We start from the raw sequence: 26669 nt of genomic DNA, 5'->3' as shown, positions 1-26669 counted from the left end.
AATTGAAGTAATTTTTAGCTACGTAAAACGAAAATTACGCTAATGTTTATTTGTCAATACAAATAAACATTAGCGTAATTTTCGTTTTTCGTCTATTTTTTTTATAGAATAGTGCTATTAAAAAATAGACGAGTAAATGCTTATATTGGCAGTCTGATGGTACGGATCTCTTACTGGTTGTTATATGCAGTGGACAAAATAAGCGACGTGTTCTACTTACTTAAAATTATGTTGTTAAAATTGTCCTATACTGGGGCTGTGATATCAGTGAAGCTGAATGTTCGATTTTTAAACTGAAGAATTTAACTCCACCAAAAAGTAGACACACATGTTTCGTCGACACACGCTGCTGAGTTTCGATTGGTATGTCGATGTAGAGTTTTTTATACGGCAAATTGACTTCACTGTGATTATAGATAGAGTAGAGTTTAGATAAAGTCTCAATTGACGAGAGATGGTTCCAGTACGTGGATATGGGCTACTTTAGTGGGTTTTATATCGTGTGTACGGAGCTCGCTATCTAGGCGGATACGAATTTCCTACCACCATAATATTACATACACTAACGCTTTTTGTTCCCGCAGGGCTAGGTAGCGGCGCAACTGGTGTACTCAATTTCCACCGTGTGTATTCTGTCCCATGATGTGATAGGAGGTGAGCCTATCGATAGGGCTGATACTGAGTAGAAAAACCCAATATAAATTTGCCCGACCCGAGGATCGAACCCGCGACCTCAGCACTGCAGTCGTATCGTAAAACAACTACACCACCGAGGCAGTCATAATATTATTATAATATTAATTTGGTGTTATGGACTCTGCTCCATTTTCGTCTGATGTTTGTCATTTCAGTTGAATGATGTGTCAGTCTGACTGAGGACTCCAACATATCCATTCAGTGGTATCTGAGGCTGGGAATAATTTCTAGTTTACTAGCTATAATAAAAAATAGGAAATTCGGGAGATCCATATTTGACGAATTTGACATAGGGTTATGTATTATTATAATTTTATTAAGATTTTTTGGACGGACGATGTAATTGGATAAATAAAACATATAAATAAATTTTATTAATTATTTTAATATAAATAGTTTCTGTAGAAAAATGAGGTACGCTCAGTGGTATTTACAAAATGAAGTATGAAGGTTTTATGCTAAGGGCCCGTTGATATCTTCGTTTCCGAAGAACACCGGGCGAGATGGGTTCCTGTAATAAATAATAAATTTACAATACTACCTATACATAGAAAAAATCATAACATCTGTTTCATACATAAAAAGTAAAAACTAAAACCTTAATATTATTTTAATTATTTAAAAAGAAATGTTAGCAAATCGTTATAGAGATCGTCAACGAGTCATCGATTTGTTCCACGTATATTTTATCAAATGCATGGCGATTCGGCAAACACCACTACCTTCCCTAAATGTCTCATTATGACGAGTGTAGAACAATATTGCCTCGTCGTTTCAAGGAAATATAAACTCTATAACATTTGGATTAAGAATTAAGATTAGTGCAATATGCACTACAATTCCTCTTCATATATACACTTACACTAAGGTTAATGGTGCGAGGTTCGCTGGACGGTGGCTCGGAAGCCCTGGTGCTCGTCGGCGGTGTAGTGCACCACGCGCTGCTTGCCGTCCGCGTCGATGAAGCTGTAGAAACCATGCACGGTGTCGCCCTCACGCCTCTCGTGAGCTGACTTGGAGTCGCCCGTGTCTTTATCCTGCAACGAAGGAGCAACAATTTTAAGAGACAATCTAGGCGGCGATTTTTTTATATTTTTAAATACAACTAAAATGCTCAGTAAACGCAATGCTGTTTACGTACATATACATCGTATTTATGCGTGTCATCAAACAGTAAGTATAAATGGATTTGATATAATTGATAAGTAGATGATTTGATTTTAAGGCGATACCTCAAGGTCCATTTTCATACATTTTGTTTCGGCTTTAATCTGGGTAACTAAACAAGTATTGGCAAGTAAAGAATTTAAATTCACGTCTAGTTAGTGATTAGTTCTCGCAGTTGAAAGAAAAACGTAAAAATAATTAATAATCATGGATATTTCTGCCTTTAAAATTTCGCCATATTAAATTTTAAAGGCCGAAATATCCATGATTATTAATTATTTTTACGTTTTTCTTTCAACTGCGAGAACTAACTAACAATTTCTTTACTTGCCAATACTTGTTTAGTTACCCAGATTAAAGCCGAAACAAAATGTATGAAAATGGACCTTGAGGTATCGCCATAACAACTATACTAAAAGGTTAGATCTAATAACGAGATTTTAAATATAATTCACTCCAACATATCAGAAATAAAAGATGACAATAGATTATATGCATAGTACATCTTTCCAGATTTAGCTACAAGCTACTTCAATATTGATGTTTGGAATCCACGCCCTTATCAACGTCTGTATTTTACAACATATTGTAACCTTTAGAAGCATTTGTGAGGAGTCAGTGATTTAGAATAACCTTAAGTAATGTTAAACAAAGGTAAAATATCAATCGTGACTGACCGCAAAATTATAGTGTAAACTAGGAGTTGCATTGTTTATACATGCAAATACTTGTAATGGAATTATTGGAAAAGATGGTGTTGATGCAATTGTGGGTTTCGATGTCCACTCTTTATTTATGATCCATGCGTATACATATCATCACTTCCTATAACTTGTATTTACTGGGTAGAAGTTACTTATGGTTTAATTGTGATATTAATTATTATTTTTTTATCAGATAGTGCCGTTACTAAGGCGGTGCCAGCGGTATTAAGACACAGGTCGCAGGAATAACCGGACCAAGACCAAGTAAACGACTGACCCGCTCCTCCTGCTTTATGATCCGGAGTAAACTAGTTAATTCCGTCAAAATCACCTATCTGTTGTAAGAGGCGACCAATTGGAGCTTAGAGAGGGTCTCGGAGCGAGCAGCGTGGGGTTTGCTCTACTATTTTAATTTAAGCGATTCCGAGGTTGACGATGTTGCGGGTGGTCGGTCTTCCGCTGTCGTAGACTTTAAAGGCGTCCTTTAGAATACAGAAGCATCTTAGACTCCTCGCTTAGAGAGGAGAGACGCAGGGATTGTCCCGTATGGTCTTGCTGTAGGGTGTACATAGGGTTGAGAGCCAAGTGTTGAGTCATGCTTTGTGCAGTTATAGAAGCTGGCACCAGGCGAATAAAAGGCTACTTTCGAACTATAACTAGGCTATCGTTCTTTGTTGCTATTGACAGTATTGTTCAGTCCATTCTGTATGGTGAAGCATATCAAATGCACACGCCCCGAAAGTCGGTCAATGCTTATTCGTGAGAGATGTCGAATTTCTAGTTATTCTAGTCTGAAAGTAGATCTGTAAAGGTGTGATAGGTCGCTCGTTCAGGGTTAATTTCGTAAGATATCTAGATCATTACTCGTGTGTGATAGGAATCTAGAGTCGAGTATAAGTATCTTTATTGTTCGTAGAATTATCTTTGCACGATATTTTGATTACAATGAACAATCGCAAGTGTATTTCATACAACCAGAATAATTTCGGCAGTGTTATTAAGCTGCCCAGATGTCGCTTAAATGAAGTATAGGCCGATGTTTATTGTGTTGTTACTGGTGAGTGAATTTCAATATTAATCCCGAAAAACCTGTCCATTTACTGTACACTGAAATCATTTGAAGTGTGTTTCAATTGTTCCATGCCATAGACCGGCTAATGAATAATTACTAAGTTAAAAATCATTCATGCGCCTACCATGTGTTGTATGCACCACCATACACTAACTGGTAGAAAATACCATAAGCATCAATTCTGTTTTTATATATGTACTCTGTATAAAGTGCAAAAATATATAAAGAAGTCGGTTCCTGATGTGCTATCGCCTGATGATTTTAAAGGAAAGGGAACGAACAGAGATTGAGAAATTCGCAAATTTCTATTTTATCTTTATGTTCATATTACTGATATTAAAATACTTCGATTTCCTTATTGCAGTTACCGATATTACTTCCCCTTTAATTATGGGGCATGTGCAAAAACTTTGCCTTGATTGTTGCTTTCGAGTTTTGACCCTTAATGTCATTGTTTTAAATGTCACAACGGTATTGAACATGTGAATGACGACTGCAAGGCCGATCAACGTCTGTGACTAGTTGATTATGATCTTAGCTTTAAGCAAAATCTATACCTTGTTGAAGGAAGGTAAGGCCATATTATTAATAAATAACTACTTTCTATATTTATTTTTTTTGGAGATCTGTCGTGGTTGTCACCGGGGGTACCCTGCGAACGGCTTACAAGCGATCCCCCGGCAGTAACCACGGCAGTCCCTGTGAGGATTTCGTGGGCCCTACCGTTGTCACCGAGGGTACCAGCGGAAGGTACGCTGGCGACCCAGGGCCACGGTCACAGGGCCCGAAGGAAGAAGGGAGGGAAGAAAGAGAAGAGGAAGGAAAAGAAGTCCCCTCAGGATAGTTGGAAGGGAGAGGGAAGGGAAATATTCGCGAACCCTTATTCAATGTAGGGGTGTATTAACTCTATTAGTCTCTGTTGCAAAGTATATATAAAATAAACAATAATATAATATAAATATAAAAATTAATAACTCTATTAGGTTTGAGTGGTTAGATTTAAAAGCAATATAAATTGACTATTTATTCACATTTAATTTGGTCCTTCTTGAATGCCGCATAAAGACCTAATTTGTGTTTTACATAATTTTAATAATATTTTAAGGTTACAATTAGAATATCACAAAGGGCTTGAATGACATAGTTCTATAAAAGAAAATACATTACAAACATTTACGTACAATTCAAATTCTATTTATTTTGCGTACTATATATTCAACAAAGACTTGCAATAGGATTTGAATGTAGGAAATTGACCAGCAAACGTAACCAATTTGTCACGGCAACACGCTGCAAACATTTTATTACATCTATTTAAACGTTCTATAGTTTTTATGATAGTAAAAATGTTTGTCATCGTAACTGAATTAAATAACTCAAGATTATAGCTGTGTAATGCAAATTATACTAAATTGTTTGCGAAGATGTTTGGATATTATTGAAAGGTTCTTTTACTGTTTTTTATATTTGTAAGACAAAGTGATCTAGCTGCACCTGATGGTAAGTGGAGTGGGGTCCAATAGGATATCGACTGACGAGAGATGATTACCCCTCGGCAGTCGACACAATTATGCCGGCCTGTTGGAATACACATATACATACATAGGCTGATCCCGGAACGCGACACACTTACGTGGGCCACTATGGCGGATCTTAACACCTGTATGGTGGTCGCTATTCGAGTGAACATAAAATATATCTTACCACCAGCAAAAAGTAAACGCATAAACCGCTGAAACATTAAAATAAAACTTATTAGATACGGAATACGGTTCATATACAAAATCATAGATAGAAGAAATCGGTAGAAACCTAAGAACTATGACAATTGTGCTGAAAGGTTTAGAATTCAATTTAGATTCTTTCTACGCTTGTTATTGTTCTGAGAGCCCCGGATCTTGAATTTTTTCGAGGCGGGACAAAATCTGGAAAATGCCGCCCCTAGCCACCTATACTTTTACCTTTGTCATATTCATCATAATTTTGCTTCACGCGGGAAATAATTTTAGCATTGAATGTACTGGATGTCTCAGTAGTCAAAGTTGCATTAATTATGAGTTATGTATTCGTTTGCCAAGTTTGAATTTGCCGCCTTCTCACCTCAGCCTCCCTTAGATCCGGGGCTGTTCTGAGGTTTAGAAGTTTGACCTTGATCGTGACTGACGGCTTGACGTCGAATTATAGTGTTAAACCTAATTCCGTCACTACACACGGATATAATATTACACCCGCACTGATACATTATTGTAATCGTAAACTACTAGTTACTAATTTCGTAGGCGTGGTTGGTAATAAATAAAAAATAAGAGTTTCCGTATATGACTGTAATTAGTATTAAAATTGTTAATGTCAAGGTATTATTATAATTTATGGTAATAGTATCATAAATTCTCTTGATTTCAACAACCGAATATTTTTGTATTGATAAGGACACATTTTGAATGACGAGACGAACTTGCCATTCGCCTAATGGTAAGCAATACGACCCATAAGCAGTAGAAACACCATTCAACACCTTGAATTATGTATTATTTGGTATTCCACTATGCTCACAATCTTGAGACATGAGATTTTAAGTCTTATTATGTCCAGTACTTTCACTGGGTACAATGTCCTTCTGAACGCAACGGTGACTACACACTGCTGCTTGGCGGTAGTAATATAGTATAGACCTTTAATTTAGTGCCAGAATATTATGACTAATTTCTATGGTTGATAAAATTTACCATATTAAAACAAATTAGCGACGGTTATTGTAGAGTAGGATGCATTGAAATGGTCGCGGGTTCTCTCCAAATCATAGGGCACGCGCCCTAACTTTGTGAAGTTATGTGTTTACTAGACACTTTAAGGCGGTGCCAACAGCAAAAAGACGCATTGACTATATATATTTTTTTCATAAGCTTTTATCAATTCGTTAATACATATTGAAAAAAATAATTAAACATTGTATATTCATCATAATTAAATTATTAATATATTTACATTTTATTATAGATGCATCTACCTTGCTCATGTCTGCACCACTAAGGTCGACTGGTACTGATATTTACATGGCATAAATTTATAGCCATCGGGTTGAGCAGAAAGTCTTTATATCACTTTACTTTAGTTGTCAGACTCGGGAACTGATTTTGATCTTTGTTTAACTATAATTCTTTCTTTCTATAAAGTTCATCAATCATTACGAAACGTTTTTTTCTGATTACATAAGTAATGTTTGACTAACTTCCAAGACGTAGTGTTATAAGAATTATTTTTGATTAAAATGCCTGTCAAGCCTACATTACAAATAATAAAAATATAGTTGGCTGAGTAATTGCAAACTATATAATTAGAAATCTACAAGATTTCTACTAGATTTCAATTTGTATTTTTTTTTCATTAATGGCGGAACTACAGATATAACTTGGTTTTGATAAAACTAAATCAAAACTTTCACATACATTGTAAAATAAATTGATACCACTATAAAATGAGCCGCAAAACGGCCTACTGTTATTTAAATTATATAACTTGCAAAGTTTTTTTTTATGATTAAGAAGACGAATAAATTGCTCGCGGGCAAGTTCATATTAGGTTTCTATTCACTATAAGCTCGGAGTCTGGAATTGAAACCAGTAAATGGCAATAAACTTGCCTTCCACTAGGAGGACCATTCACAGTTGATTATATGCGGTATGGCATAGTTCTACCTACCCCTGACAAGAGGAAGAGGCGTGATATGTGTATTGTAAGCCTGATCATGAGCAGAATAACTGTCATACGCATTAGAAACGTCATTCAAAATCATAATCTTTAATATCTTCTTATACGGGCTAGAATTCCCTTCCAATCGGATAATGCGCAAACAACTTAGCGGTAGATACAGACAATGCTATAGTACCTATTAGACTGAGTCTGCTATCAGCTGTTGCTGAATTACGCATAAACTGCTAATTGGACTATGAGGGAACATCAGTGGTACAAAGAAAAATTAAGGAAACAGCTATATAGGTACTAATTTGATGACTCCTAAGTAAACTATAGTATCTAAAAAAAGCAATGTCACATTTTTAACATCTCGTTATCAACGTGCTGTTTATATACATATATCTTATTCTCAGATAAGATAGTTTACTTCGGAACCATCGAAATATATGTTTCCATGGATAAAATCCAATCATAAACATGAGAATTCTACTTTAAAGTTTAATAAATTAGTTAATAATAATAAGATATTAGTAAATGACCCAAACAAACACAAAGTACATACACAATAAAATCCATTCAAACCTATATGTCTGCCTAAGAGATAACTGTTCTATAAACCAAGACCTTGTTAATTTTTTCTTTCTTTTTTTCTTTCTTACCATTCACCAAAAGAAAAAAGACCAGCTGAAATCGTACCCAGATCGCTTATCTTATTTTCATTTGTCAAGTTTGGAAAATCGTCGTTGGATGACGGATCAAATTTTTTTGTTTAAAATTTTTAATGGCTTATTAGATTGTCCCGAACTCGTCTCAAGATTTTCTTTTACTGTTCCTCGTAAAGGTGCTAGAATAGTTAACTTTTGTCCTTTTACTACCAGGAGATTTCGAACAAATGTTGGGTCTCACAGTCTAATCGCAAGAATAAGCCGAGAACACAACATATAAATGTATAAATCTGTGCAGGTTGACTTGGTAAATTGCTCGTTGCTTAGCTTCAAAAATTTGATGTTTAAGTTCAAAAATCAAATTTAAATATGAATTAACCTCTGTTGGAATTTTGCTTATTCTTGGCTACAGCTTGCACAGTTTTTAGTTTTTAGTTTCTTTTTTGTGAGTTACTTTTCTATATTTTTTTTAATATTTTTTTAATTATTCTATAGGATTTATATAGTCTGGCATAGGTTAACATACTGCGTGAACGTCTCCAAATTATATTGTGCTTAATTTGCTGCGCTTAAGTCACTTTTAGTTTAAATTATGTGCATGTTGAGTTTTCCTAACTTGGGCTTACATTATAGCTATAAGTTATAATATTTAAAATATTGTTATCGTAGTGTTAAGTCTGCTGGAAAACCTAATAAATAAATAAATATCTTTTAGATAGGCCATAATATTGTATTGCTGGATAATGTTCAGTACGGCATTTTTTCCGGGAATAACATGAATAATAAAAAAAATTATATTACTCGATAGTTGGGTGCAAAAATCGTTGTCAATACAAAGATACTATTAATTTAAAATTTAAATAAATTGTCTAGGTAAGCAGAGCCCTCAGTAATTATTGTAAGTAAAAAAATATTATTTTAAGGAATATAGGTCTTATTCATTATAGATCTTACGTTTCTTGTGCTCTTAAAATTACACTGAGATTACAATTGCCATTTACAACATACATTTAATCTGATAAGCATATCACTTTATCAAAAATCTAAAACCAGTTAGCATTTGTCATAGCATTTTGATTCTCATTTCAACAGAGATAAGGAACAATAAACGTTTTTTTATTCAATCTAGACATGTACTGTAAATCTTATTTCTATATGATTAAGTTGCAAATTTATGTGTCATTCGTTTATACTAATTGCATAATTGATTGAGATACTTCGTTTGACAGCTGTAATGCCGTAAGGACTTATTTGCCTTGAGAAAGAATGCTCGAGCTTGTACCTGCATATAGTATTTGTTTAAAGTTGTGAGAATATTTAAGTACCACGCAGACACAAACTGTCTTATCGCGTAGTTGGATTGCGTTTTGATTACCTTGGTTTTTTTCCGATTTGATTCCAGGTCGGGTAGTGTTATTTGGTTTTTCTGCTCAGTATCCAGGAATTTGGAAGTAATGCCCTACATGGCAATAAGCTCATTCCCTATCACATTATGGGACGGAAACTGTTCGGAAAAAATTGGCTGCATTCGCAGCGCCTCTACCGGAGATAAAAGGCATATATGTTTCTCTCTCTGTGTGTGTGCCTATAATGTACAGGCTGTTACAATTTAATTATATTTATAGATTATGAGTGATATTTTAATCGATATGAAGTAAGATCGGCGCGTCGCAGCTGACAATGCGTGGCATTGCTCACTTTCGCTACGTGCCGACTGCGCGCGATACACTTTCACCATTTAAACTTGACCACCTGCTGGTCATTCGATCTGCTCGTTACTACTCGCCTGACAAATTGATCTTTATAACAATTGTTTATTTTGTTATCGTATGTTTTTTTTAATTCATCGATTTTTTTCGTTGAGGTTGATACCTTTTTTAGCTTGACTTATGTTTGTTAGCCTGACTAGGATCGGCTTATACAAATACACCAGACTTTTGGGTGAGCTCTTTAGCTCGGAAGGCTTAGGTTGGTGCCTAAGTATGTTTAATAGTATAGCTTGTATGGACTATTTCTAACCAGTTGACAAATGAGTGGACCGGCAAGTGTGTGAGAGATGAAGCGATCGTGTGGCCCAAACACATAAATAATGTCTTCTCTGCGGAATATTAGAAATTAACCGTATAGTCTTTTTATCTCTTTATATACAGGTTAATATTGTAAGTAAGAGTATGGATTCGTCGACATTAAAGGTATCGATCAAGATTAAGATCAATTTAGTTTCTCACAGAATCTAGATAACAATGTGTGAACTGTGACTAAAATTTATTTGCGAAATATATACTCGAATTTAATACGTCCAAATTTATAACTTGCAACTGGTTGTCATTTTATTGTCAACAGTGTAATCATATTGTCACTAAGATTTGTCCTGCATTCTCTAACGATGCATACATAATCTGGAATTACTTAAATAGATGAAAAAGAGTAAGTGTGGAAAATGCAACGATTTTCAGTTTAATATAATACGCTGTTCTGTCATTGTGCTAACAGTCTTCTATTTGCAGCATTGGGCAATTTAATGGAGGTAGCAATAAAAATGAATAAAATATTTGGCAGTCAATATCACACATTACTTTTAAATTTTTATCTATATTGTTGTATGACGACCGCTTTGAGTCCTAGGTTCGAATATTGAGACGGTAAAGTAATATTAGGCAGTATCAGTCCGAAATTTGGATTTACAATAGGTTCGCTCCCTATCATAGGACGGAAAACACGTGGTGAAAATTAGGTAATTTTTTTTAAATTAAGGCATAGAATATAATCAAAACATGTAATTCACGTCTACCCACCATTTCAGGGATTAAAGGCATGAATGTGTGTCTTTCTCTTTCTGTTTATATGTTTAACCTTGATCTTGTGATATATCGCAGCGAACCTTCGAAATAATTATTTGTATTTACTTACAACAAAGGCTGAGTACATTTTAAATTGGATTGCATTATTTAACATACCCACGTTAAACCCCTTTCGTACTAGTTTGGCCCACCGAGTTTTGTTGACTTCTTATCATTTTCCTGGCAGATATAGAACTTTATTTGCACCACGTTAACACAATATGAATAAGTGGGCTTCCATTGGCTCAGGCATTGGTTGGTTTACATTAATTATAAGCTTCATGCGTATGAAGATATCTTGAGATCCAAAAGATTTTTTTTTCGTCAATTTTTACATGCTATGGCAATTCCGGCTTGGCTGTGCCTTTGGCATTGCTTCGGTTTATGAATCGCTGATGCTGCTTAACATCAGGCGGACCGATTTCATTCAATAAAAAATATACCACAGATTTACACCCAGTAAGTATATTTAACGCTCCTCAACACCTCTTTAATATGCGGGAAGCATACATAACATTTATAAGTTTGCAATAAAATGTTCCGCTCACGCGTAAGTTCATTATAAAAATCATGCCAGTACGACCGGTTCTATTTTTGTTAAGTAACTGGTACAAAAATGCCGATATGTAATTTTTAACGCTTTTGTTAATGTATACCTTTCTTTCTCAATCATATTACCAGAAAAATAATGAATTTGATAGTTTGTTCTTAGAGTTTGTACGATCTTTGTGAGTTTTGAAGGTATGTAAGTGGACTAAGGCCTAATCCCTCTCTATAGTAGAGGAGGCCCGTGCTCAGCGGTGGGACAGTATATAATACAGTGTTGATATTATTATATTAGTAGGATCTTAGTAACTTCTAAATAATTATGCATCTTAATGAGGAACGAGGTTGCGGTTCGCTTGCTGATACCATCACCGTTGCCCTTAAAAATAGCACTACCCGTGTTTTTAATTGGATCCAGTTGTATCAAAAGGTAACCCACAAATTATCTAATAATTATTTTTTAATATTTAACACGCAATTAATCCAAATGTCATACTTTACTGTTCAGATCTCTTCATATCTGCTTAAAATCGTATGTGTAAACCGTATGTGTAATTTCCTATCTTTTAATTAAATAAAATAAATAAATAAAATACTTTATTTATCACGTAGGCGAACAAAGTTGCACTTATGATACGTCAAAACAAAGAATAAGAATAATTATTATTTCTAAACAACTATTAAAATTACTTATATAACTATGGACATTTTAAATTAGGGATAAAGTTTATACAAAAGACAAGGTACAAACCGAAGTAACCAGCTCGGGCTGGCAAGTAGGGGGAAATAGAAGGGTAACGCGTCGCGATCCTCACCGGTGAGGACATGAGCCCTAACCTAGCTAACCTACCAGCCTTTCACTAGCTAATTTCGCTTTTGCTCGCGGCTTCGCTAGCGTGTAGTGGTTTTCCGGGATAAAAGTCCCGCTATATGCTTTTCCGTGATAGCCTTCCCGTGGTCTTAAACTATCTCCATACCAAATTTCATAAAAATCCGTTCAGCAGATTTTGAGGAAATCGATCACATACAGATAGACAGAAAAGGGGACCCTGCTTTATAGTATTTATAGATATTATGAGTGTTTCATACCTATATTGCCAAGATATTTTGCAAAAGCAGAAACACGGTATATTTTCCAGGAATGAAGTAGACAAGCACCTTTACTGGGTAAGCTAGCAGTATACATTGGTTGGTTAATATAAACGATAATAAAACTGGTCATGCTTCCGCAAGTGAAGCCGATCGGCCGATCATATCCAGTTGTTTTGCATATTAATAAAAATTAATGACACTTTCCCATTTCTCGATAATCATGTTTCATTTCATGTTTTAGGATTACCCGGTTACATGTAAAGGAATTGTTAGACCTTAAGGGTTAAAAGGTATTTAGAAACATGAGATGTTCCTAATGTAAATTGTAAACTACGATGTTTATGTATTGGTTAATGCTTTTTTATCACTTGATTTAAATTGAAATTTAACTAATTTTCCGGATTCTATCGCGGTTTTTTGTTTTTTCTTTTTCTCGCGACGTTTCGAAGACTTTGCAGCCTTCATGGTCACGGGGGGGACTGAGGTGATGTTCATTAAAGTCTTCGAAACGAATCCGGAAAATTAGTTTAATTTCAATGTCTAACATTCGCGTAAACATAAATTACTTGATTTAAAACTAAGTAAGCATGAATAATTACATATAATTTTAGGAAAACATTATTTTTATTTATTTTAAGGACGCAAAACATGCAATTTAAACTTTATTTAAAGGGCAAAGAATGAGAAGAATAAAAATTTACTTATATTATTGTCTCAAAGCGATCATTTACCGCCCTTGTAATAGAACTCATGACTTTCTAACATAACCAATGTTACAATATACATAAATATTACTTTTTTTATTTTTCTATTATATCATAACTTATATGTATAGTTTTTACAAGGTGGGTATTAAGTAAGACGTACTGAACCGGCAACCTGAGGCTACGGAGCGGTGGAAATGATAATCACACGACCATGCGCACGCGCCGCTAACTATCAATTAAGTATAATGTATGGTTAACTGACACGATGTGCAATGTTGCTTAGTTTTTATTGTGTCAGTAACTTTAGTCATAGGCAGGTTTTATATCATGTTTATTAATGCAATGATTTGTGGAGATTATTATATATTAGAGAGATATATGGATTTTAGTTCGATCGAGATCCAAAGATCAAGTCTTATGGAAATCCTTAGAGGAGGCCTTTGTCGTAGTACAAGCTGTTGCAAAAACGTTGCCGATATTAAGTAATAGTATTGTCAAAAGTAGTTATATAAATAAGTAATAAGTTATATGATACTTATTGTAATTAGCAGTAACAGCAATAAATGCTATTTTATTTATTTATTATAGATTTTATTTTATAAGCGAATTATTATGAGCTTACTAGCTTTTGTTCGCGGTTCCGACTGTGAGAAATGTTTTTCCGGGATAAAAGTTCCGCTTTGTATTTTCCTGGGATAAAATGCTGTATTTTAAGTTAGACCTCTAGCAAAAAAAAACCTGCATTTAATTACATGTAGCAGTATTTGTGTGATGTGTGTGCAAACATACAGATAGACAAACATTCTATACAATATTGAATTGGTTACTATTACAAAGACCCCCAAATTAGTTTTTTTTTCAATATATTTAATGTACAGACATCGACCTGTTACATTTTTACTATAAACAGGTAAAGATGAGGAAATTATTTTAACTTCTAGAGCTGCTACGTTTTTATTGTAGTTTTATATTAAATCTGTCACATGTTGATAATTTTTTAAGTTGATAAACAAAATCTCTATCAATGTTGCCAAATGATTTGAATTGTTTAAACAATTTTGCAACCAAGCGATTGAAATAATTAACTGTAGGTTATAATTTGAAGGAAACTTGCAAAAATAGAGAGCGAATAGTATCAGATTTTATAAATTTTTGATTTCCGCAATAAATCCTAGTAAATCTAGTTCAAATATTTCAGTTAATTATGATCGATAGGTTAGATCCGGAGGGCGTAATAATGCACGCAAGGCTCAGTTGGTTAACGAATGGAAAGCAAGCCTTCGTCACACATCGACGCGTGCGCATCTCTCGAAGAACCCATCGTAGAGTCACGGATTTGGGATATATTCCTCACTCATTAGGACTATACTAAGCATCCGATTAGTGATATTGTAACTATAATTTACTGAGACCAGCAAATTAATTTCTTATAAAAAACCTCTCTTATTTATAAATAACAGCGTCACTCAGTACTTGAAATAGGAATAGAAAATACGTTGGTGTATATATAAAAGGTTTTTAAGAAGAAGAGAGAAAAGTTATAGTAACCAAAACCTTGTATTCACTCTCTGACAGGTGCAAACGTAGCAAAATGATACTAAAAACTATCCAAATTAGCATAATTAGTGGATAAAACATTATGTAGAGTGTAATATTCTCAAATCACTTTCACGAAATATCGAGCATTGCGAGATTCGACCTTGTTCCCATGTTCTTAGTTCTCACGGTATTGAACTGTATTTTTACATTGTTATTCAAATAGATCTTAAAAAGATCAATGTTTTGTTAAATATTGGTTTACTTTAAATCACTGGTTGAATGACATTGAGGCCAACATATTTTGCAAATAATGATAATTAATAACTTTTCTTGAAATGAAATGTTGGGAGTAATGTTGGAGTCTTTGTAATTTAGGCATCGCGTAATTGCCGTGTAATAATTATTATTAATAAAATGAATATATTATAATTAGTTATACACCGGCCATCAGGACCAAATTTGTGTTTCAAAGGTTATAACCAATTGATAATAAGTCGTTTGTCTTATCTAAGATGTTAGAGCGTCCTTACATATTAATAAAAAAATAACATATTTACAAAAACTATGCTAATGTATGCATTTAAAAGTGCATATTACCACATGGAAAAATATAAAGTATTTTACATATATGTTTTGCTATTCCACAATAGATTGAGTAACATCGCATGAGCGCAAAATTTTTGTTTGAGAATCTTGCTAATGTCCATTCTATATAATAGAACTCTTTGATAATCGAGAGTCATTACACAATTGAGAAACTGACAGTTGCTGAAGTTAATGAAAAACATTTATTGTAGTGTCTCAACTGACAGTTAAAAACATCCCCGCGATATATTTAGTCTGCATAGTGTTGATAATGTTTACGCGTAGTCGTAATGCACGAACCTTGAGATTAGGCCAAATTCGCGGTCACTAATCACTGACCATGCTCAACGTTGCTTAATTTTATGAATTAAGTGGGTTGCAATATTGATGTTCAAGGCAAGTTAGGCATATTTTATGAAATAATGTTTGGTTTAATGGTATTGTACTTGAGCTATAATTGGTGTGGTTCAGGATACGATTTTAAAAACGGGCATTTCAATATTGTGTTTTGGGATTGCAAAAATACGCGTAAGTAGACAAATGATTCCGTGATTAAGCATTCATGAGAAGAGTAATATTATTATGTCCACATATTACTTAATTAATTCGGCAATAGCAAGAATGTGGCCTTATGAGACTTTACTTCTTTCGTTTTTTTTACTCTTATATGAATTTTTAATACACATTTTTAAGTCATAATCAACATAAAGGTAAAAATCTGCTTGACGTCAACGATGAGCAAAATTGGGATTCCTTTACTACAAATCTTATAATTATTGTAATTATATTATGACTGGATCGTGTAATATAAATAAACGATTGTTCAATTATTTTTAAACAACGATCTTTATATCAAGTTTACTAATACCGCACAATAGCTATAGGAATGCACATCTCCGACGTGTTTAAAAACATTTGTATGATCTAATATGCATCATTGTTTATCGTCGTAGAAAGAATTTAATTATTTTTTCATCTAGGTATGTCTTAAATGTTTGAATCTGGAGAGCTATTACTGCTTTGTTTATTTCTACCACCAAGCGATGTGAATAACTTGCGTTCCGGTTTTAACGACATTTTTTATGGGCACATGTGACGGGCTTACATACTTACATGAACGCCATACGAGTAGGAATACTTCGGGTGGCTGAACTCGTCACGAGGCTCGTAGTCAGGGTCTCTGGTGTAGTGCGCGACGCTCAACGGACTCCCCTTCACGGCCTGGATCTTATGCAGCCTGTACGGCTCTGAGGGTTTCTTATCCAGCTTGTTAAACAGGCTCAAACCGTTGTCCTCATACGCGGAGAGACCTGGCCTTGGCTCACTCTCAGGGTAGTACAATGGCACCTTCTTCTCCACATACGCGGGTCTGGATTCATGCTGCTTGTTATACCCTGTGTATTCTTCCACAGTCTTCGGAAGGAACCTCTCAATCGGCTCTCCAGGATAGAATGGTTTGGGGTTTGTTAGCCTTTCAATTGCTTTCTCCCGTTCAAAGTCGGGCAGTTTAGTGTCTGGATCGTTAAGGTAGCCTACCAGGGCATCTTCAAGGTTAGAGTAGGTGTTGTAGGCGTATTCGGGTTGTTTGGCTCCTGGGCCGGTGTCGTCGTATTTGTTCTCGACGGCAAATTTGATTTGCGAGTCCGATGCTGCGGATTTGTAGCGGGGGGAGGCTGATAGTATGTGCACTGATGATGCTGTCGCTAGGAGTGCGAGCGGTACCTGCAAAGGAATATTCATGATAAAGTTATGCAGTTACATCTGTTTGCACTCGTGGTTTCGGCTCGAGCTCAACAGGAACATATTTTTACAACTATTCGGTAGAGTTGAGCTGTGGGATGATCAATAAATTCTGTCACTTCAAATACGTAAAAGTTAACAGAGGTAGGTTTAGGCGATATTGTCGAATATAACAGGTAGGTAGATATAGTAACTTAATTGTTAATGCTTTTGTTTTCGTTATATTCCGCAGTGATCTCAATAAGATCATAACTCATATTGTTAAGGAAGTCCATCTAAATTATAATTAGCAAAACGTCTATGTACCTATTATTCGATTAACTTCCGTGTTATGCCTTTTATAAACAAATACAATAATATATTACACCAATTCGTTTACTAAACAACAATTTAGATATATTAAACCTAATTGCATGAAATGTAATACCTTAAAGAAGCTATTTTAAACGTCTCACCTTAAACCACTGATCGCTTTACGTATTGAGTTCATTCATATCCTATTACCGATGCATTTTGGAACAAGTGTAACTGATCCGGTAACCGTAAACCGTACTAATAATAACAAAACTCGAGTAACCTTGACAGACTAGCGTATTCTAGAAACCTAGTTAGAGAACAATGATTTCAAGAATATCTTATTAATCCTACTTCCTTCTTATAATTGATGAGTATTGTGTTTAGTCTATTAAACAGTTTAATAGATTTACATCAGATTGTAAGATTATTTAGAAGAATGTGATTATTACAACGATTACTCGAATATTGAGATTATTTGAGTGAGATATGTATGCTGGCAAATACTTTTGTGGCGATAGCCTAGTTGAGTGTGGAACGGACTGACGAGATGAATGTCCGCTTTGGGTTAGGTTCAAATCCCACGGGCACACACCTCTGACTTTTTTATGTGTGTATTGATTGTGAATTATCGCTTGCTTTAACGGTAAAAGAAAATAAAGTGAGAAAACCTGCATACCTGAGAAGTTCTCTTTAGGAATTTAGAGAGTATATGAAATCTACTAATCTCCATTAAGCCGGCTTGGTGGACTAAGGCTTAATCCCTCTAAGTAGTAGAGGAGGCTCGTGCTCAGCAGTAAGACAGTATATTATACAAGGCTGATATTATTACTTGTAAATACTTTCAGAGAGTAGACATGAAGCCAAATGTCCTACCACAATCCTAACCCCACATCTGATGCCGCGTAGTCGCTACACAAATACCGGCAGCATGGTATATCAACTTTCTGAGCACAAGTCAGTATCAAGAAGTGATTTTGTAGTGAAAGTCTTGTTGGAATTGCTACCGTTTTTAAACAGATTGGCAACACAAGCAATTTCCTTGTTTAGTTGTAAAAAGTTGATGAAAGGGTGTCGATGTGTGTATCATTAATAATATTAGGTAACCGCGTTTTTACTTTACGTATGTTATAAGTTTCTACTTATTTTATTTATGTTTATTTCTATTTCATTCGAGAAAGTTATTAAAGAATTTATCTTCATATTGCCTCAAATCATATTGTACAATTTTTATATTTATTTAGAGTGCCTTAGTGGCGTAGTTATATTACGGTACGACTGCAGTTAAAGTCTCGGGTTCAATCTGGGTCGGGCAAAGTGATATTGGGCTTCTTTACGCAGTATCAGCCCGGAATCTGGAATTTGTACCCGATATGATGTGAGGCTCGCTCTCTCTCACATTATGTGACTTAATACATAAGTCAGAAAGTGGGTGCACTTGTTGTGCATGTGTCTATCTCTTTGGGGATAAACCGCGCACGTGTGTGCGTGTGTATTATAAATAATAAAAATATCAGCCCTCTAGTATATACTGTTCCACTGCTGGGCACGGGCCTCCTCTACTACACAGAGAGAGGGATTAGGCCTTAGTCCACCACGCTGTCCTAGTGCGGATTGGTAAACTTCACACACCCTCAAAATTCCTATAGAGAACTTCTCAGATGTGCAGGTTTCCTCGCGATGTTTTCCTTCACCGTTAAAGCAAAAACGTGTGTGTGTGTATCTTTATATTTGTATTATTTGACTGCCTTGAAAAGAGAATTTATACTTTTACACAATATTAAAGTAGTAAAGTTTGTTATGAATTTGTTTGCACATGAATAATGAGTTTGTTGGAAGTTATTTCTGGAATTACAGTAATAAGTTTACGTTCTTTTTAATTATAATATATCCACATAATCGTTAAATACAATATGTTGTGTATTGTATTATTATTTTATCTACATTAAAGGAGCTTAGTCGTATATAATATGTCACTCCAAATGGCTACCTCACAGTAGGTCCATATACCATATAACCGGATTCCTTTTGGCTGCCCTTTCGTAAATTATTTATGTATAATACATTATGTAATTATCATTAAAGTAATTTGCAGACCGTTTTGATACCTTTGATCATTGATAAATTAATACCTCTATTATGGTGTGTCGGGTCCCAATTCGGAAAATTTCGCCTTTCGCCACTGCTACCTCAATAATTTATCAATTCATATATTTATAGTACCTACACATTGTTGGTATTGTGATTTAATTACTTTTACTCCAGCAAAAGACGATGGAATAACGAGCGAAAAGTAATATGATTATAAGCATAAACTTGATTTTCCTCAACATTTCGACGCGGAATCGAATCTCAATTACTCTACGCTAATCCGTTTGTGATTGTCGCAGCTGAACCTAGAAGGTCAGGACAATCTTCACATCGGCCTTCCTTTCACCATGCGGGAATTTTGAACCTACGATCGCAATCTACATGTATTAAAATAAGTTCGTGTATAATCTAAAAATGGCTGAAATGTGTTGACTAACTACAATTAATCGAATTGAAGATTTTATCAGGATTCCAATGAGAGTCCTTGAAAAAAACGGGCAACATATTGACGAATTCCAAAGACGAAGGAATTAGTTTTTTTTTATTGCTGCGGTTTTCAAAATACAGGCGAACACATATAGCAGGCCACGAAAAAAAATGTGGTGACAGTGTAAGGTTTCACGTATGCGAAGCCGCGAGCAACTCCTAGTTATAAATATACTTTTAAAAACATTACATTCAAAGGTTTATGAACAATTTATTTTGTAAAGGGCCTCGGTATACCTATCATCGTTTATATTAAATAGGAAGCATTTTGTAGGGCATAACATATATCCTATCTTACAGTGCCTATTGTGCAGTGCTATGATTAATAACTTAATAGTAACCTTTAGATACGACGGATTTGATCCATTTCTCACGTTTAGTACCTTCTCATTGTGTTTTAATATCTTAGTATCATCTTCTACGTTTTAAATGGCGAGTTGCAGACATCGTAAAGTTCTTAATTCATTCTAAAATTATTGCTTTAAGATTATAATCATTATTTCAAATTTAAACAAGTATTTTTTTCCAACATTTCAGGGCATGCCGTGGCAACGAAAGGAAATGCATTAATAATAAGTGATTTGTAAGGTTTAATTAATTTCAGGTAATTTCTACTGTTTGTCTTTAAATTAAATTTATTAAAGTTATTAAATTATGAGAATAATCCCAAAATGAATGTCGAAGTTATCTTTTTCTACCAAACAACAGTATGAAAGTATTCATGTTCGTGCGGAATATTTTAGCTTATTGCTAATATTGTTATGTCGCAATCAGTGGCGAAAGGTGAAATTTTCCGAAGGGAACCCGACATAACATAGGTACTTATGCATAAATGCAGTCTGCAAATCGTTCTGATGATATTTAGATTCTACATAAAGGAAAGCCGGTAGGAATCGTTTTGTATGGACCCTTCACGACAGGTCGCAAGGTGAAAGGCGCTGCGCAGTTACGAGTACATGCTGTTTGCGATTCGATATTATTGTTTATGAGCTGCCATGGAACTTAATATCAAGATAAATACTTCTTCGTCGCATGTAGGTACTATAAGCGTTTTTCGCTTCAAAATCACCCAAACCTAAGTAAATATTTGGCACACATTTATCTCCGAAGGGGTGATGCAGAGGCGCAACCAGGGCACCCACTTTTCGCCAAGTGTGTTCCGTCCCATGATGTGATAGAGGGCGAGCCTATCGCCATATCGGTATATACATATATTAGGCGATCATAAAAAGTATATTAGTACGGCGATTGAACCTGCAACCTCGCGTTTCACAAGCTCCTTGTGCTGCATAGCCTGCGTGTAGCAAAAGACTATTACCCAAGGAGGAAAATATAGTCTTTAGGATTATCTGTAGCATTCCCATTCAATACGGGAAATATGTTATTATCTTAAGTGTTGTGTAAGATCATATTGTATGGTAATGAGCTATCTAAAGTATCGTGTTCAAGGTGGATTGAGATTAAGTAGCGTGGGTTCGAATCCCACGCTAAGATGGTATAAATGGAAGTATACTATACATATTATAAAACAAAGTCTCCAAAAGCTGTCTCTGTATGTGATCGATTTTCTCAAAATCTATTGAACGGATTTTTATACGGTTTTTACTGAAAGATAGCGCAATTATTGAGAAAGGTTTAGGTTCATAGTACATTACGGTTTTATGTAAATTGACTGAAATATAACGATTACTGTTGAAGAGGTCACGTGGTTGTAAAAAATCTCGCGGCTCGGGATTTACGCGGAAATTTGTGACACACTGATTTCCACGCGGGAGTAGCCACGGGCACAGCTATAATCACATAGATCATATAGATATCCGTGCCCTCTTACTAAATGTTGTTACTACAGGTACAGAATATTATAATATAATGATTTCTAGTATAATGGTTTCTTATGTTTACGCGAATGTTAGACATTTAAATTAGGTCAGTCCGCCCCGTCACCATGAAGGCTGCAAAGTCTTCGAAACGTCGGGAGAAAAGTAAAATATTAAAACCGCGATAAAATCCGTAAAATAGTTTAATTTAAATATATAGTATATTTAGTTGGATAATCTACCACCACGCTAAGGTGATCGGTCCTGGAACCTTAGGGTATCTTCCCATTGTCTTCGACCTCCAAGAACTGTGCATTATTCTGTTATAAAAGACATTACAGGGGCCTTATTCTCTATCCTGGGCCCTTATTCTGTATGATAGTGTAAACGCGTAACGCGGCCGTGTCATGTTATCTTCGAGAAATTACACTATCATACAGAATAAAGGCCCAGTACGTATTACTATTCTGACTAACTTGGTACCGTGGTTGAATTGCGTGCGCAGTAGGACTACCTTTCTGACGTCCCGGGTTCAAATTTTGGCCGGGAAAAGTGATATTGGGATTTTCAGTTAAATTATCAGTCTGGAATTTGTGCCCGATATGGTGATAGGTGCACTCCCTATCATATCATGGGGTGGTATACACACGGTGAAAAGAGGGTGCTCTATTACTATCTACCCCTCCAAGGCTAAAGGCGTAGTAATTGCTTGTTTATTTTTACTATTCTGTATTCTATGGGTATATGTATTATGTCCCGGGCATATAAAATACATATATAATGATATATGTAGACATGTTCGTAAAATTACGACTAAGCTCTTTAAATAAAGATAAAAAGTAGTAAGATAACTTTGTAATTGTATTAAAAATATAAAGAAAAATCAAAAGAAAATAAACCTTCATCAAGTACTATATATGTATAAACAAGTTGGTGGTAGGTACCGTTTTCATTTGTATTGACAGGAGACCTGCTTGCTTAGTAGTGCGATACAAATGGTACAAGTTCCGCGTTCGAATTCCGTGAAGTTCTTAGTCGTACTTGTAAAAATTGGTTGCCTTTTTGTGAGTTTCCATCTCTCTCTATTCATCGCACTACGTGTACATTCAGTACGGGAACACTTCGTAGACGATTTAGTCAAGTGCAATGACTAATTTTTAGTTTTTTTTTGAGGGCGTAGGCAATCCCATGATTGCTATTGTCAGGGATGGTTCCGCGCAGCTATCTCGGTGCAACAAGGGCTTGTTCCGTATGCACCGAAGAAGACTACCACGGATTTTGAAGGGTATGCCGGTGGTATACAGGGGCTAGGGATTGGCTCCAACGCTCGCTCGGATGATGTTATACTTCCGAGTGTCGACATTAGGCCGTAAGACCTGTGAAACCAACATAACGGTTCCATTCACCCCCAATTAGTGTTGGTAGCGGTAACACGTTTTTTCCCCCACGAAAAACAAAATAGGTTGTTTTGTACATTTTCATTCTCAATACATTTTAGTTTCAATCTTCTTTAAAAAACAGTAGAATTTTAAATAATATCAGCCCTGTATTAATACTGTCCCACTGTTGGGCTTCCTCTACTACTGAGAGGGATTAGGCCTTAGTCCACCACGCTGGCCTAGTGCGGATTGGTAGACGTCCCACATCCTCGAAAATTCCTATAGAGAATTTCTCAGGTATGCAGGTTTCTTCACGATGTTTTCCTTCACCGTTAAAGCAAGCGATAATTCACGAAGAATACGCGCATAATTTTTTAGAAGAGTCATAGGTGTGTGCCCTTGGGATTTGAACCTGCGGATATTCGTCTCGGCAGTCCGTTCAACAACCAACTAGGCTATCGCCGCTTTTCGAATTTCAAATGTTGACTTAATATTATTGATAATTGACAAAAAATAACAAATTAATCCTCGTCACATTACATCATTTTTCACTTAAATATTTCGCAAAAATGCAAATATTAACGAAACTTTCTTATGTAAGGTGTTACGAGAAATGTTCGTATGCGCGAGATGAGCTCAAATCGAGAAAGTTGGCGGGTTTGATTATGCTGTTACTTGGCAATCGTGTACTTAATAAGGTTTTTAATTAGCTTCGTGTTCGGCTTTCAACAAATTCTCAGAATTTACAAGATATTGTTAATAATAATGTAGAATTTTTGTATTTTTTAAATGATAAATGTCTATACTAGTTACCATTTTTGGGAAAAGAAAAAAAATTAAAAGCAATTTTCCCACAGTTATGAATATTGTATCTAAGATTCAACGCAATGACAGATCTGTAGTAAAAGTTTATTCTTGAAGATATTTTTTGTTTACATTTTATTATAACCTTCCCTGACTTTGGTATCATCATCATCAGGCACATAAAGTCCACTGCTGAACATACGCCTCCCCTAAAGTATTCCAGACGAACCTGTCGAAAGCGGCCTGCATCCAACGTGTTCCTGCGACTTTTATCAAGCCATCTATCCACCTTGCAAGTGGACGTCCAACACTGCACTAACCGGCAGATGGGGTAAAAAGATCTCATGTGGAAACCACGAACCGACTTTGGTGTAGTAAATAAAACAAATTGGTATGTATTGATTTTGCGAATAAATTTAAATTATTATTTCTCTGTTCACACCTTCCGGCATGTCGGGATAATGATAGTTTGTGTAAACAACCAATATGGGAATCGAACTTACTATCACTCAAAGAGCAAGGTCGACAGTCGCAAATGTGTTTTGACCACATAATTTTAGTATCTTGGTCTATAAAAGCTTTAAAATATGGAAACATTTTAGAGCTCTTTATATCCGTGTGGCAAGGAAAAAGAGAGTTCATTGAACTTCATGGCAAACATTAAATAATAAGTGATGGTCAACGAATGATGCTGGGTCCCTCGCCGCTCGCTAGAATAATGCTGGCCTATTTTACAGATTACCAGGTACGCAGGAGAAGTGCAGGAATGGGTTCTTACGTACTTTCCGAGGTATCACATCGCCAACTTCCTGACTTCGAGCTGCGGACTAAGTAGTTTTCAAGAGGTCTCAATAATTATTTTTGGCCCGACCCGGGATTCGAACTCAGGTCCTCAGCGCGGTATTCGCTCGCATTACAGCTATGCTACCGAGGCAGTCAAGTATAGCATCTAGTAGGTATATCCCGAAATGCGAAAGTTCTAGGAGTATTTTTTTAGCACGGGCACGGTAAAGGGATCCTACTGCACCTGATGGTAAATGGAGGGGGCTCCAATAAAATGTCGACTGATGAGAGACGATTAGCCCTCAATAGTCAACACAATTATGCTGGCTTTTTGGAACAGGATATACACAGGCTGATCCCTGAACGCGACACACCTACATGGGCTATTATGGCGGGTAATACCTTGTAATACCTTGTGCACGGTGGTCGCTATCCGTTAATCTATCTATATTTTAATGTTTATAAGAAATAAGGCAGAAGTCACTGTATGTAGGACGAAGAAATGTAATTATAATGCAATATATATAGCACAATATGCAGCGGCGATAGCCTAGTTGGGTGTGGAACGGACTGCCGAGACGAATGTCCGCAGGTTCAAATCCCAAGGGCACACACCTCTGACTTTTCTAAAAAATCATGTGTGTATTCTTTGTGAATTTATCGTTCGCTTTAACGGTGAAGGAAAACATTGTGAGGAAACCTGCACATCTGAGAAGTTCTCTATAGGAATTTCGAAGGTGTGTGAAGTCTACCAATCCGCACTAGGCCAGCGTGGTGGACTAAGGCCTAATCCCTCTCAGTAGTAGAGGAGGCCCGTGCTCAGCAGTGGGCAAGTATATAATACAGGGCTGATATTATTATTATTATATATTTACTGGATTAAAGTATATCCTATTCTTATTCCGAGAAAGTGCAAAATTGCACTATGATTACAAGAAAAGACTTATAGGCGGACGTAGCCGCAAGCAAAATCTAGTAATGAAAACATCGGCAGTGTGAAAATTTCAGCAGTGTACCCATTACAGTTCAAAAGATAGAGTTTAAAAGTCGCATAGACAAATTGCATAGACTTTACAGGTCCTGGTCTTGCTTTCGAACGCTAAAAATGCAACGAACAACACCTCTACATTCCTATGCATAATTTATGGTCATTAGGCATTCATCAATTTTGCTGTCATATCGCTGGCAATTATGCAGAAATGATGGCTGACTAGTATTCTATTGCAATAAATATTTATGTTATTTTCATAAAATAAATGTAATGATTCTTATAGCTTAGTTTGTAGTATGATCTGTGAAGAAGTATTGCGTTCAAATTTAGAGAGAAAACAAGGATATAATCGGTATTTAATTACTGGAGAGCCGTATTTATTAGATATACAATTGTAAGTTCATAATATTTTAATAACATGTTACATTGCTTATTAAATATAATCATATTGATCGCACATTTAAGTTTTGTTTTGAGTCGGACGGATGAATTTAGTCTTGTACTGGAATTGAACCCTTAACTACTCTTTTCAGTGTCTTATTGCCAGTTCTAATAGCACAATAGGTATAAAAACCTATTTACATTTAGGTTAAGACTCAATTTCTATCGCCACCAAGATTTAAAAGTTATTTTATGCATATTTGACCTCCTTAACGCCCCCTGAGTATTTTAGGACGCAGGGAAATAATTGTTTTTATTGCTAAACCGCGAAAAGTAAACCATGTTATTACAAAATATTGTACTACTTTCATAAAATATAATAATAACTTACCAGGAACCTAAACATTTTGACACAGTGGGCACTATCACTTTTATAGATGAACAAAAAATTATACGTAAATTGAAAAAATCGAAAAAAAATTATATTCAAATTACGAACGCGAGCAATCGCCGCAGCCGTGCGTTGTTGAGTGACGACCGGCCAGTACAACGCACGCGCCGCGGGAACTATTTATTGTTAAATGTAACGCGAGATTA

General features: G+C 35.5%; 1 protein-coding gene across 1 annotated transcript; it reads right to left on the bottom strand.

Annotated features, from left to right (window-relative positions):
* Nucleotides 1-1061: 1061 nt before the first annotated feature.
* LOC115448123 lies at nt 1062-26669 on the bottom strand. The gene is made up of 4 exons (XM_030175439.2): nt 26464-26669; nt 16420-17028; nt 1559-1733; nt 1062-1207 (listed from the first exon to the last, which is right to left on the bottom strand). The coding sequence occupies exons 1-3, from the start codon at nt 26476-26478 to the stop codon at nt 1566-1568; spliced, it is 792 nt and encodes a 263-aa protein (XP_030031299.2). The 5' UTR covers nt 26479-26669; the 3' UTR covers nt 1062-1207; nt 1559-1565.

The sequence above is a fragment of the Manduca sexta genome, chromosome 21, assembly GCF_014839805.1.
Source record: "Manduca sexta isolate Smith_Timp_Sample1 chromosome 21, JHU_Msex_v1.0, whole genome shotgun sequence".
Taxonomy (NCBI): Eukaryota; Metazoa; Arthropoda; class Insecta; order Lepidoptera; family Sphingidae; genus Manduca; species Manduca sexta.
Note: the sequence above shows the minus strand (reverse complement) of the source record. Positions and strands in the feature narration are given on the sequence as shown.

Coding starts and splice junctions, on each gene's coding strand:
- LOC115448123 (XM_030175439.2), bottom strand. Junction 1,734..16,419: donor CCTACTCGTATGGCGTTCAT/GTAAGTATGTAA, acceptor CCTTCGTTGCAG/GATAAAGACACGGGCGACTC.